This window comes from Rhipicephalus sanguineus, chromosome 6 (assembly GCF_013339695.2).
Source record: "Rhipicephalus sanguineus isolate Rsan-2018 chromosome 6, BIME_Rsan_1.4, whole genome shotgun sequence".
NCBI lineage: Eukaryota > Metazoa > Arthropoda > Arachnida > Ixodida > Ixodidae > Rhipicephalus > Rhipicephalus sanguineus.
This window is the reverse complement of record NC_051181.1, coordinates 174,949,609-174,964,592: the sequence shown is the minus strand read 5'-3', so window position 1 is coordinate 174,964,592 and position 14,984 is coordinate 174,949,609. Positions and strand designations below refer to the sequence as shown.

Sequence of the window (14,984 nt, the reverse complement as noted above, 5' to 3'; positions counted from 1 at the left end):
CTACTTGGTCGTCTGTTAACACTGGGCACCACTAGTCCGGTCGCCATCTTGGTAGCGTCAAGTGTTCGGCGTGTTCTTAGGTGTTCGCCCAGCTCCAGCCTCCGCTTCCAGCTTCGTCGCACTGAGATATATCTGCATTGCATTGAAGGTTTTCGACCGCGCGTAACAGGTGCATATATATAATGGCAAACCCTCTCGCTCCGCTCCAGCAACCGTGCTTTCCGAGTCTTAGCAGCCCGGGCTGGACGACAGATTTGACGGTCGTACCGAACATATCGGAGCACACGTTGGAGTCGTTTTGCGATCAAAGACGACCCTCTGCCCGTCAGCGCAAGAATGCGTACAACTTTACCATCGAGGCATACTGTGCGCCATCATCGCTTCGCATGAACACTTGTGACTTCGGGTAAGTAAGCTTTTTGGTGTAGTACTAGTGACATGCTCGGCGAACGGCGTCTGATGCCACTGTGCCTGCCCTGTGCCGGCTCTCGGCGATTACGCGCTCACCCGAAGCCGTATCTCGCTCATGTTGATATGGAAGTTCTGTCCCAGTCGAATGCAGTGAGAGCATAGGTTTCTTTTCTTATTTGTTGGTGGAAGCTAGCCACGGCATTGGGGCAGACTCCGAATCGCCCCTTAAACAAGTGAGAAACAAATGCACTGATACTATCGAAGGGCTCTGTGATCAGTTTTTGTCTCCCATTGTGGTGGCTCAGTCGGCTATGGCTCTTGCTGAGAGCAACATCGCGGTATCGAATCCCGGCCGCGGCATCGAATCCCGGCCGCGGCCGCCGCATTTCGATGGAGGTGCTACGGAAAAAGCGCCCGTTTACTTGCGCTGCCGTGCACATGAGAGAAGTCCATTTGGCCTAAATTAATCCGGAGCACTCCACTATGGTGTGCCTCCTAATCATATGATGATATCGCCACGCGAAAAACCACGATTAAATTTTTATTTAGTCTCATTGTTGAAGCATAACACCACTGATACGGACATAAGTATTGCTTTAACAACCTGCACTGCGTTCATGGATGTCACAACTGGTTTGGCTTTTCTTTTCAGATGTTGCACCTCAATGGCAGGCTTGCCAGAACCTCCCAATGTGCCAGCAGTAGGTGAACAGCTAGTGTGGTCTCCCTCCATTTTAGCTGAATCAGACTCGAGATACAGCCGGAATAAAGTCCGATGGCAAGAAAAGCTTTGAACAGACTTTTGTGGATTTGGTCACCTTGAAGTATTTCCCTTCATCACGGCGATGATCTTGTGTTGTCTGTTGGGGAGCGGTGATACGAAGCCTGCAAGAAATACAGGTAGTTACAACTTGCCTTGAGAAGTCATCCACCGAAACCTGTATGTACGTACGATACTAGAATATTTTCACCTGGCTGTAACATTAAAAGATGCTTCGCCTGAAATAAAAGTAGGACGATATGCACATCCGTCACGCGAGCTCTTTAGATAGCGGTTAATTTGCTTTCGATTAACTTGCTTTAGATTCTGCACGATATGGCTTAAGCAAAGCGCGACAGGCCACCATTATAGTCGGTCGTCAGGTGCACTAGAGGCCAACAAACTCGATCCGATTAGTTGGCCCATGAAAGAGGGATCATCGACCACGGTCGTAAATACTCGTCTGGCGTGAACGTGTTTATCAGAACCATCTTTATCGTGGCACCAGGTTTGGCCTGTACATGAGCAAAGCTCCGCATTAAAGTCCTCGTTAAAGTCCGGCTGGCGATATCCTATCGGGTTCCGAGTGCCAGGCACGACTGGCAGGTGATAAGCACACGCGGTGCGATAGCGCCAGCCGGAGCAAGAATCTAACGCTACGGTGACGCTGGCTGCGAGCACAGATTCGCCTGAAGACAGACAAGGCATGTCACAGTAGGACTTTGCCGAAAGCCACGCTTTCCGCTGTTCGCGTTTCTCTTAGTCCCAATATTACTCAGTCCCAGCCTTTACACATTCACCGCATCAGCATGGCTGCGGATAAACAACACGGCGCTGACGCGTGTGAAGCAAAAACCACGCACCTTGTTCCCGCCAGGATCCTTAGGTCCTCGCTGTTTACAACAGGGTACACAACAGTGTGTTGGCATTTCCGATGTGGGTCGATTTGCGCAAGAGAACACTTTTCGCGCTTTCTGTATCCGTGCGGGTTTCGTCGTGTACGGCAGCGCAGTGCGGAGTCTCCGCTTCGTGGACGCTACCAAGATGGCGGACCTAACTCTAAACTTGTGCACGAGATGGCGCCGCGCATTTCGCATATCAACTATTGAGAAAGAAAAGATCGTTTCCTTCTTTTATTAGACAACAATGCACTCCACTCTTAAATATCACAAATTCATGAAATCCTCACTTAGGCACTAACAATGCGTTTGAGCAATGGCCTTTCTCAAACATTCACTGTATGCAGCCAAACTTCGGTCCGTTACATCATTCTCATCATCATTTCCAACTTGTTCAAACTCTGCAATTTCCTGGAGCTCAATGAAGAAATCCCTCTCTTCGTTGCACATGTGCAACACACAAGCACCCATTATTATAAGGCAGCACTGTTTGACTGTAGCAGCGTCAACAAAGTAAAGCCTACGAAACCTTTGTTTCAGATGGCCAAAGGCATTCTCAATGGCAGACCTCTGTTGAGAATGACACTTGTTATAGCGCTTCTTCCATACTGTAAAGGTCTGCTCATTATCCCGGAATGGCGTCAACAACCACGGAAGCAAGGGGTATGCAGAGTCTCCAAGCAGGTAACCGTCTGCGCACTTTGTCTGGGCTACCTCGAAGAAAGGGCCTTCACGAAGCACCCTGGCATCGTGTGCAGATCCAGGAAATCCTACTAAAACGTCAATGAACTTGTTCCTGTCATTGCATATTCCCTGGAGCACCACAGATGGAAATTTCTTGCGGTTGAAGTACGAATGCGATGACTCCTCCGGCTTTTTAATCTCTATATGGCAACCGTCCACACAGCCTATGGTGTTGCGCGGGCCTTTACCTTCGCTCCTTACCAAGAAGCCGGTCTTGATCCGTTCTTGCTCATGACTCTCTGGCCAAGAAATGACTTCTTCGCTTATGCTGTTTAAAAAGTCCAATACGCGCTCAATGCACGTGTGAACTGACGACTCGGATACATCAAATCTGTCAGCAAGGGAGTACATACTCGACTGGCTACCGAGGTAGCTCAGCACTACCAAGCAAGTCTTATCGGCACTGATCCGTGGGCGACCACCAGCAGAATCGGGGAAGAACGAGGACGTCTGGTAGCGGGCAACGAGATCCCTGAACGCCTCGCGTGACAGCCAAAAGATCCGTTTAAACTCGAAACCAAAGTACCGGTCAACAACGTCCTCACAATACCTTGGTATGCGATTTCTGTCAAATCTCGCTGATTTCATCGTTATTGTAGCGACTAAGTCGTCGTACTCTTCGTCACTGTCAGAATCCATCAGCTCCATGGCGACTTGCACGACAGTTGAAATCAGGCCAGAGTTCATCTTCATACAGAAAAGCGACAGGTAGGAGAATGACAATTTACACACCAAGAGAGCACACAAAATGAGGGACACACACATTGCACCATGTGCCTCGCACACTCGACCGCGCGCTCATTTGGAACAGCAGAAGACTTCGCACAACAACTGCACTTCGGCATTCGATTCTGCGTGGCGCTGCCATCCGGTTGGGACGGCACTCCTGCGGCACTGCTGAACTAGCCACGCACCCGTCGCGAACCTCTCGGGAACTGCTGTGAACCGGTTCAGAGTGGTGCAGGTGAATCGAACGGACCTACAGTCGCGCCCAATATGGCTTGCAACACGGGAAAGCACGGCCTCATGAGTTCAAAGATTGCACATGGCTTCAACTTGTTTTCATTTCGGCAACTAAATGATACGCTCTTATTTGGAATCATCCCTGAGTGCGAGAACAGCGTTTAGTTATACAAATAAGGGCTAGTGGAAGCCATAGGCAGTCTTTGAACTTGTGAGGCAACGCGCTCCCGTGTTGCAAGTCATATTGAGCGCGACTGTACGTGTTTCGTGTCTGGCTGTAAAAGTGGGTACAAGTCGTCAGGCAAGGGTGCCGTTGTTTCGAGCTCCCAAGGTTGCATTGAGACGGGAGCAGTGGGCCCGTAATATAAAACGCGGCGATTAGGAACTAACGACTGTGTTGTTTGGGAACGTCGCTATGAGGCGACGTTCACACTGTGGGGCGACTTATCGCCACGTAATCAATCGTTTCACACGACCAGCTGCTGCTGACGGAGGACGCCATTCCTACGCTCTCTCCGGATGTGCCAAAACACCTCACAAAGAAAACGCCGACTAGAAGGAAGGAGAGAAGCCTGCGTCAAGGTAGGCCCCCGACTAAAAAAAAGGACTACAAAGCAGCGGGCGCCGGAAGTAAGTGAGCAACTACTAGAGGTCGAACATGCTGCACAATCAGAGTTTACCGAAGCCGCCGAAGCTGTACATACTGACACGATAGAAGTGCATGCCTGTCAACTCTCCTGAACTGTCCGGGAGACTCCCGAATTTTGACCTAATCTCCCGATTGTACGAATGCTATCTCGAATCTCCCGAAAAGTGGCCGAAAAGTGGAAAACTTTTGCCTCTGTCTGTCTTGGCCCCCGTTCCATACATAGTTTTGGCCGGAAGCGTTGATGCGAGTTCTTCGAGAGTGCGTTAAAGGGACACTAAAGACAAACAATGAATCGGTTTAGATCGATAAATTGTGCTCTGAGAACTCTAATGTCGTTAACTGCGCCATCATAGGTTTATTAATACAGGAGAAAATCGTTCAAAGTTTCATTTTTAAATTTCGCACCGAAATTTCCCCGCATGGCGTCACGGATTTCAAAGTGTATTTATCGTATTTTGGCGCCATTGGCACAACAAAATTACCCCAAACTCGGTATGTTAAGTCTATGGCCCCCTCAGAGGATAATGTACTTCATTTTTACCGATTAGGAAGTACGTAGGCCCTAGCAGACGCCGTCAGAACATGTGACGTCACGGCGAATGGTGCGGAAACTTCAAGGTGGCGTCCCACCCACATTTGTTTTTGCGCGTTTTGTCGCTTACTAAGCGTCTTCTCGCAACAAGCGTGATGTTTTTAGTATCGTGAAAGACTACTTTACTACTATGAGAAAAATCGTTTTGCTCTTTAGTGTCCCTATTATTTGGCCGCGAGATCGACATATAGGTGGGAGCACCGTCGCCGCGTTAGTGTGGAGAGGCCATCGGAGGCGCGTGTACAAATGCACACAGCGGCGCTTCGTTGTGAGCGGTTTGAGCCGATTGTCGGCGAATAAATTGCGTTGATTGCAGCTTACTGGTAATATCTGCGCTCTTCATTGTTGAATCGGTGCACGAGGATCATCCAACGTTACTATAACTAGTGAGAGAAGCGCAACATGCCGATGAAAGGGATGCTCGCCCTGGATCACAGTCTGCGCTTACGCACTATATGACGTTTTTTGTTGTTTTTTCTGTACGTGTTTAGCTTGTGTTTTGTGTGCTACGCACGACTGAACTATTTAAGTGTTTACTTCCTGTTCATTTTGTATACCAGCCCATATTCCTGTACAATGAGCTAACAGCACTGTTCACGCGAATACGCATATATACGCAGGTAAGAGTTTAGCACAGAGCTTTCATCGATTGATTACGTGCACGACAGTGATGCAACAAAGGTCCGGTTATTTTATGGAACAAGTGTCTTTTTTTTTTCAAACTAATGATGTCCGCTGCCTTTCATCAAATCATAACAACTCCACAGAAGCGCTCAAGATAATGTAAAAAGAAAGGATGAGGTTCTGCGTGAAATTATACGACATAAATGTAAGGCACGCCATCGGGATTAATTTTGAACATCTGGGTCCTTCAAAGCGTACCTAAATCTAAACACATGGGTGGTTTTGCATAAATTTCACCCCATGTTAAAACTGCGCGCGGCAACTCCGTTTTATCACTGCCGTGTCATTCCATTGTCTGTTTTTTTTTCCTTTTAGGGACAGTTTGAGTACCGAAGTCTCAGACTTCACTTGATAGAAATATTTCGCTGTAGTGGGACCACTACCGCAGAATAAAAGGGCACCTTAAGCACAACTAAAGCGCATCATGAACTACAGTGCCGCAGTTATACACACAACAACAACGCGAAAGTGCATGGGCCTCGTTTTTGTTTACCACCGAGTCACTGAAACGCTGCACTCACACACTGTTTAATGTTCCTCACGTTTGGGACTATGCCAAGCGCACTTTAGGGTGTGCTTGAAGCAGAAAGCGGCACCAACACTGAAATGATTCTGGCGAATGAAGGATACGACACCAGTACACAGACCTCTCGAAAGTCGCACTCACTGGTCTTATTACAATGAGCATGCAGCCGAGCAATCTCATTTGCTTCTGTACATCATGTTAGGTATGGGTAAGAGCAGTTAAACTCGCGCTAACATAAAAGAAGAAACCGCCCTTTGAGAACGTGCAGGACGTACGCGCACGTGCAAACACGACGTGGCTAGCAGACGACGCAGGGAGCAATCCACATTAGGCGCGCTTCAGCCAGTAGCCGCCAGGCGGCGACTCCGCTCGATCTCGCGGCCAATAGTGCTCTTTAGAATGCAAGGTGTTGTCAGTTTGAAGCCTGTAACAATGCCGGCCACTTCAGATCGCCAAGTGCCAATGGAGATCGGTTGGTTCGGTGGAAAGGGGGCGTGCGCGGCGCGGCGGCGGCGCCGATCGAGGCGACTATGTGTGCGGAAATGTGCTGCGGGCGACCTCCTCAAGGATCGCTAGCTACCACCACTGAAAACAGGTCTTTCATGAGCGCGGCAGGCAGGCATCTTTGTAGATGAAGCGTTGTTTGAAGCACGACCGGCTTTGGAGGAAGTTCAAGCGCATTTTGTACGCTAGGCCTACGCCGCCTGTCTACGCGTCAGTTGTTTGTTACGTGGTTGTGAGGGTTGCGTGTTTCCCCGAGAAAGTCAATGGCAGTGTCAAAAGCAAAGAAGTACAGTTGAAACCCGCAATAACGAAATCGGCGGGGAAAGCACAAGATTTCGCTCTTGCGGGAATTTCGTTGGCGCGAGAATGCGGCAGGAAAGACATGTAATTTACAAAAAACACATTTCATTTCCAAAAGTCAGTAAGCTTGCTTTGCCGGGCCTTACCACGCAACAATTTCATGCCTCTCGATCGGGAATCTCGTTTGCCACGGCACAAAGTTCGCCCCATGCACTGGTCAGTGACGGCGGCACTGCACTGTCACCAGTACCGTCATCAAGTGCGCCTACAGGCGAACCTTTTCCAGCTCCGCTGGATCAGCGCGGATCAGCGCAGAATCGTGGACAGCGAGCTGCACGCAACGCCGAATTCTTCGGCGATTTCCATTTTTCTCCTGCCCTTTTCCACCTCACTGATGATTGCAGCCTTATCTTCCAGCGTGATGAACTTCCGCTTTTTCGTTGGAGGCGGCATCTTCGCAGGCAGCGAAATCGGGCGAAGCAATCGCCACACACAGTTCACGTTGCACCAAGCGACCAAGAAAACGCTCCACAAATGGCTCCACCCACGCGACCATGTGCGCGCAAAGCCGACAAAGCTAAGCACAGAGTCAAGCCAACCAACGAAACCCCATGATGATAAGGAATGTGGATTTGGCTACGTAGTCCGCAATAACGAGCGGGTGTTTCGGCAAGTCATCATCATCATCATTGTCGCCAGCTTTTTTTTTTTTTTTTGTAAACAATGATAGCGGCTGCTTCTCAAGTGTGCTGTAGCGATAGTTCTGCGCAATTTAAGTGTAGCATGAATGCATTTCAGCAGTTTTCGAATGTAGGTAATGTTGCGAGAGTAGAATATTTGCGCACTGGTGCTTCAAAAATTTCGTTAATGAGGGACTGCAGTATGAATATCTTTCGTAGTCTCGAGTTACGAAATGCATTGACTCCTATGGGCGTTCGCCGGTGCTCCGAAAGTATTTCGTTGCGGTGAGAATTTCGTTCCCTCGGGATTTCGTTATCGCGGGTTTCGACTGTACTTGCAAGTGTTTCTGGACTCATGCACAGCTGAGTTTCCGTGCTTTGTGACCTCGGAGAAAGGCGACAAGTACGGATTCAGTACCACGTGCGCCTGTGATGTAAGCGTTTCGCACGGCGGCAAGGCCGACATAAAGATGCACAATGCACAACGCTTCACAGATGCATCAGAACTACATTCGTGCTGCGGAAGGGCAGGGCAACATCGGAAGTTTCTTCCAAAAGAGCTGCGAAGACAGTGCGATCCGCGCAGAATGCCTATTCACGGGATTTCTTGTGGAACACAACTTGCTGCTAAGCATTAGTGATCACGCAGGACCGCTGTTTCGGAAAATGCTCCCGAAGTGCGAGGACGCGAAGCGGTACGGGTGCGGACGTACGAAAACAACGGCCACCGTCGGGGAAATGGCTGCAGATGCAACACAATGGCGGAGGCTCTCAAACGCTGTGCTTTCGCAATGGCAGTGCACGGAAGCAACGACAGTAGGTCGCAAATTTACCCAATCGTGGTGACGTACTACATCGAGGAATCGCGAAACGTGGAAGGCAGACTGCTTTGTCTGCATGAACTCCGTGGAGAGGCCACCGGCCGAAAGATTGGAAACCTCGTTCTGGACGCAATCATATCACGTGATATAATGGTTGAGAACTGCATCGCATTTTCTACCGATAATGCCAACGTGATGGTCGGTAAAAAACGGCGTGGCAGCTGTGCTAACTGAAGCCCAAGAAAATTTGATAGCCGTTGGCTGCCCGTGTCACCTCATAAATCTTGCGGCCGAGAAAGGAGCCGCAGGCTTACCTGCAAAATTCGACGAGGTGCTCGTGGACATCTTCTAATACCTCAAGAAGAGCGCCAAGCGAAAAGACAGGCTTGCTGAATTTCAAGGGATGCACAACACAGAGGTGCGGAAGATTCTGAAACAAGTGCCAACGCGGTGGCTATCGCTGGGAAAGTGTCCGACCAGATTGCTGGAGCAGTGGCAGCCCTTGGTCAGCTTCTTTTTGAATGAGACAAAGCCGAAAAGCCAGCAGCGCCCAAACTTTCTGCGCTCGTACCAGATCCCCAAGACAGCTGCAGCTTTTGCAGAGGTGCGGGACGAAGTCCAGCGAGATCGCCAAAAACGGAAGGAGCCAAGAGGCAAGATGGATGCAAACCAGGCAAAGAAAGTGAAGCTTTCATCCGAGTACCGGACGGTGCCAGCTTGACCCGTGAGGAACGGCTTTAGTACTACCTGGCCTCTGATGTAAACTTGGCTTATGACCCTCTCTCGAAGAGTGTCATCCCTGTGTTTGACAAAGTCAACGGCCAACTTCAGTCACAGGCACCTCAAATTCATCTGCTCCAGTCCCTCTCGATGCAGCTCCTAAGGGACCTTTTGGCTAGGTTTGTCAATCCCTCTGCCATTAAGGCCTGTTCTTCGCCGCTGGAGGTTCCCTATCAAGATCTAAAGAACCAAAAAGCCAACGAAGATCTTGTACTCGGGAGCCGCACATCTGCTGTGGTCTGTTGTGGAGGTGCTGCGTGCCAGCGGGAAGCAGCAGTTTTTTTCTACTGTTCGGGAGTACTTTACTGTCACAACATGACTATATATGGCACAAATTTCCACTGGAGAATAAAACCTTGAAGAAAGCGAAAATCGCCAATTTGAAGTTCTTGAACGATGCATCTTTCACAAGCATTCGTTTCTTCACTGAGTCATTCCCGCAAATTCTGCCCCAGGAGAAGAAAATGTGCACAGAGAAATTGCCGATCACAATTATGCATTAGAACTTCAGAACGACTTATCGCCCTTTCATAACTGGTGTGCCAAATGGAAAATGAATCTGAATATAGCAAAGTGTGTACATCTTTCATTTACTAAAAGGATGAAACCATTCCAGTCGCGGTACCAGCTGAATAATGTAGAGTTGAAACAAGATAGTATGTATAAGTATGCAGGTGTGCTACTATCGTCTGAATGTTCGTGGAAACCTCAGGTAGACATTCTCAGAACCAAAGCTGGTAAAGCTTTAAATTTCATTCAAAGAAACTTGCGATGTTCGCATGTGAATATATAATGTACGGCATACACCACTCGTATTAGACCCATCTTAGAATGCAGTTGTGCCGTGTGGGACGCCGCCGAAGTAACCTTCATTGCTGCTCTTGAACAAATACAGAATCCACGTTTGTCTTGGGACAGCAGGGAGAGCTGCACTGCTATGAAGGCTGAGCTAGGATGAGAAACTCAACCCCACTATAAACAGAAATTAAAAATTCTTTATTGGATTTACTACAATAAAACTGAAATTAACAGGGAAATTTACCTACACAAACCTCATTACACTTCAAACGTCTTGATCATAGTTGTAAAATCCTGGAATATAAAGCTAAAACGAACATGTACGCAAACTCATTTTTTCCTAGAACAATTAAACAGTGCAATAGGCAAACTGAAAAACAAGTACATTGTGGGAACGAAGATCTATTTATTCAATGCTGTAACGTGAGCGAAGATGTATTTATGTGTGAACGAAGTTGTATTATGTGTTCGAACGAAGATGTGTTTCATTCGATGTTGTAACCTCCCTGCTCTAACGCCTTTGGGCGCTGCGAGGTATCTTGAATAAAGAAAAATAAAGAGTCGAGAGAGCCTTGGACGCTCTTGAAGTGGAATTTGCAGAACTGCAGCCATACGATATTTCTGGGGACATATTAAATGAAGAGAGTATTGATGTTCAGTGGTCAGAAGTGGGAAGAATCACTAGCGTTGATGGAGAAGTGAAGTTTGGTAGAGTGGCAAAGGTGATGCTGCAGCTGCTTGCCATTCCCCACAGTAATGCTGAATGTGAGAGGATCTTTAGCAGGTTAAGAAGACGGTCTTCGCTTTCCAACAAGACTAGGCCACGTGACCTCCTCATGGTGAAGGGTCAGCAAACCGGACATTGTTTTGAGCAGATGTATTCTGACAACTTTTTGAAGGTTGCGAGTCCGCAACTACCAGGTCCCTTAGTAAGTGAAGAAGTTTGGTTCCCTGCACTACAAAAACAAGGAGTAGAGATTTTCCTGATGAAAAAACAAAGCAGCTCGAAATAATCATCCTTAGCCCTTTCTGATGTCAGTCTCCAGTCTCAGTAATTTACGATATGCAAAAAAAAAAATAAAACTGGCCTCCCCCCCCCCTTCCCCCCCGCTGTGGTCTCCCGAATTTGTATGCTGCTAGGTTGGCAGTTATGGAAGTGGAGCCGCAGAGTGAAATCAGTCGGGAATATGTGTGCCAGAACTTTCAACTTCCTAGCAGATGCTGGAACAAACTTTCGTTTTGCACTGAACCAGGGGCAGTAACTTTCGGCCTCTGTGAGCTCAAGGGTGCCGAGTTGGATAACCTGCCTGTTCTACCACTGCAACTGCTCTAAGACGATGCTGTGATTTGTAACGCACCAATATTCTCAAGTGAAACCACTTGAGAATATCTTGCCTTCCAACTTTCAAATTACACATAATCCCATCTTGAAAATCAGCTCTGCGGAATCCCGCAAGGTGGCGGAAGGGTTAAGAAAGGGAAAATAGACAACCACCCGTTTGTAGCACGAAGCCACGAGGAAATCCATACGAATTTCTCAGAAATAAAGCCTCTTAGTGGTCGAAAAATTCGTCCTGGTCCGGGGTTCGAACCCGGGGCGGTCGCTCTACCAACTGAGCTAACCAGGAAGCTAGCAATTGGCAGCGCGAGGGCGAATTCATCGCCAACTCGAAGCAACTCGACACATATTAAAAATCAGTTCTGCGGAATCCCGCAAGGTGGCCGAACGGTTAAGAAAGGGAAAATAGACAACCTACCGTTTGAAGCACGAAGCCACAAGGAAATCCCCCCATACGGATTTCTCAGAAATAAAACCTCTTAGTGGCCGAAAAATTCGTCCTGGCCTTTGTGGATATGCGTGTGCAAATAGCAAAACAAAATGTCTTGCTGGCACAGATTAATTCTACTTGAAAAGCAAATACTTCATATTGTTGCTCAAAAAGGTAAAGCAATAAAAGCGAATCAGATGGCTACAGTTGCTTCTTCGTGCATTCAGGTGTAAGGGCGACACGCTTTTCGTATCAGAGGTAGCTCTGCTTCCACTTTTGAAGGAAACTGGGCATCACTGGTCATTCACCGACTACTGCCACACAGGCTTGGGCAGCAATTATCGATAGTGTGACGTCTGAAGGTGTGCATCAGCTTAGAGTTTCCACTTACTATCCCGAGTAACTTATTTTGTTACAATGGCAACACGAAATGTTTGATTAACACAACCATTTCGAGACAAAGGAAATCAAATTTTATAGTCATTGTTTGAGCTTGCCGTGGTGCTGTTTTGCAATAGGCACTCCTTGTAGATTGGATGGAACTTGAGAAAGTATTTCAAGACGTTGTAGCTCAGGTGCCCATGGGCCAGAGAGCCTTCATTGTTACAAAAAATGTGCCACCAGCTGACCCTGCTGTGGAAGGTATGCCAAAATTGCTTTTAGTTGCAGTTCTCGACATAAAAAAGGTACATGGCAAAAAAAACAGGAAAAATACATATACATGCCCACACAGGAGCTGTATGGGCTATGTATTTCGTCGAGATGTTTCTCGTTTTCCTTTTTACTTCTCCAAACAAAGAAGGCAGTCATTACTAGAGACTGGATTTTAGGCAAACGTTTATTTTGTTCCCTACGCTCCTATAGCGCCATTTTGATATAGGAGCCTCCACTTACTGGTCTAATCCCACTAGTCCTCCCTATTTTGTGACAGTAATATCCTGCCCAGGTGCGGTCAGCATGCCATACCTTTTTCTTTTTTTCTAGACTGCTGTCAGCTTTAGAAGTCTGCGGAAGAATTGCAGTGCACGCGGTGCCTAAAAATTGTTGTGTGCCGCTTTGTAAGTCAAATGCTTCATGAAACCCGGAACTGTGCTACCACGAGCTGCGGTCAACAGAAAACCTCCGGAATGCCTGGCTGCGGAACATTTCCCGAGAAGGGAGTGACAAGGTCAGCCATTGGCAGCCCAGCTGCAGGACTGTCGTGCTTTCGCTTCAATTCACAGCAGACGACTGCAACGTGGGAATGAAACGTAAGTTGCTGCTGCCAACAGCCGTGCCAACTCAGTTTCCGTCCTACCCAAGCTACATGTGGCCTTCTCATTCCAAGGAGCGTCAAACCCTTCTTTACGTGTTATGTAGCGCGCGCACGGAAGCGAGAATTTTAAGGAAACCAGCGTTAGTGAGAGAAGAAAAAAAAAATGTCCTCGTCTAGAAGAACCTGATGCTGAAACCGCAGCCAGTGAACACCAGTCACACGGCCGCTCGATCTCCCCGTGCCAGTCACAAGAAAACATAGCTTCAGGCGAGTCTACGGGTGGTCAGAAACATCTCGAAAGCGGACTAAAACATGAAGAATGGCAGATGACGTTCGACCGGACTGGATAATAGCAGAGATGAAACGAAACTCACACCGCCTGAAACTGAAAGTGCAGAGACTGCAAGAAGTTCAGAAAAACTGCGACACATTCCGAGAAAAAGTTGAGCACAGTGAAAAGAACCGTGCTGTGCAAGCTCTAAAGGCCCTTTCAACAGCCGCGCAAGAAGGACATAGGACATCAAAATATGTCATGGAGCAAATGATCAATGTCATTAAGACACGGCCAACATGGCAGGAGCCCACACTGAGGGGATGTCTGTTGTGGAAGGCGATCTCTTGCAAAGGTTACGATCGCGTACGGGGCAGGAAGCCGCTGAAGCTGCCGTGTCAAAGCACCCCACAAACGTTTGTCGGATCTTCCACAGGAGAGACAGGTGTAAACAGCCTCATAAGGGAACGGCTTCAAATAGAGAAACAAGGCTTGCGGCCAGAACAAGAGCCATCCTACAGGCTTATCATTGACGAAACGTCAATATAAGCAGAAAGTGGTCCATGATCGTCAAGTTGATAGAATTTTCGGGCTCGCTGATATCAACTGCGAATCTCAAACTGGTGGTGCCACTGAAATAGTCAACATGCTCCTTTGTTTTGTTTTGCGTGGGCTTTCCACGACCTACGTGATTCCTGTCGGTTATTTTTTTACCAGGAACCTTAAACATGACCAGCTCTGCAGCCTGACGTTCAATGTGCTTAAAGCTGTTGAGGGGGCAGGGTTTTTCATAGTTCGCGTTGTTACGAACAAGCATCAGACGAACACCGCCATGTTTCGGGGAATGTCTGATGACAACACATTGCAGCATGTTGGGCCGCATCCAGTACGAGAAAACTACCCCTTATTCCTTTCGTTTGACCATAACCACCTCATCAAAACCCTAAGAACGAATGTGCTAGACATAGAGATGTTCGACGGGACCGAGAAAATTAGAGGAGGCGTTTTCCAAAGGCTCTGTATCAGATTCAACAAAATATGCTGGTCAAACCAGCGCGACTGCTAAGCTGATCTCACGTTGAGCCCAACAATCTAGAGAAAATGAAAGTGTTCCGCGCTACCTTAGTATTTTCACCTGCCGTAATCAGCAGCCTGGAGTTCCTTCAAAAGAATCCGACAGCTCACGAAAGGGATTCGGAATTCAGGGACTGCGGATCTACAATCACATTCATGAAAACTGTTGGAAAGCGGTATGGCCTACGTCTGGCTGGAAATCTAGGCAAAGGCCATTCGTCACAAGCGAAGACGGTCCACTTCATTGGTTACATCGAGGACACCAAGCACGAAAGAATGAAGTGTTGTCAAGCAAGTTCCCTCACTAAGGAGACGTATGAGACAGCCATCATGACAACAAGATCAACGGTTTCTGTTGTGAAGTACCTCCCGAATGACGTCGGGAAAGTATCCTAACTTTCAAAGAAAGATGAAGTGCTCAACTTTGATAATCAATTGGCTCATTAAATTTTGGAAATAAGTTTTACTACATAACAGTTTATCACTATTTTCAGCTTCAAGTAC

General features: G+C 47.8%; 1 protein-coding gene across 1 annotated transcript; it reads right to left on the bottom strand.

Moving 5' to 3' along the window:
* Positions 1-2,367: 2,367 nt before the first annotated feature.
* LOC119395546 (putative nuclease HARBI1) lies at positions 2,368-3,581 on the bottom strand. The gene has a single exon (XM_037662526.1). It carries the CDS (start codon positions 3,577-3,579, stop codon positions 2,368-2,370), a length of 1,212 nt encoding a protein of 403 aa, XP_037518454.1. The 5' UTR covers positions 3,580-3,581.
* Between the last annotated feature and the right edge of the window lie 11,403 nt (positions 3,582-14,984).

What these genes read in the sequence shown, in the direction of transcription:
- LOC119395546 (XM_037662526.1), bottom strand. Translation starts at nt 3,579, where the DNA reads ATGTGTGTGTCCCTCATTTTGTGTGCTCTCTTGGTGTGTAAATTGTCA.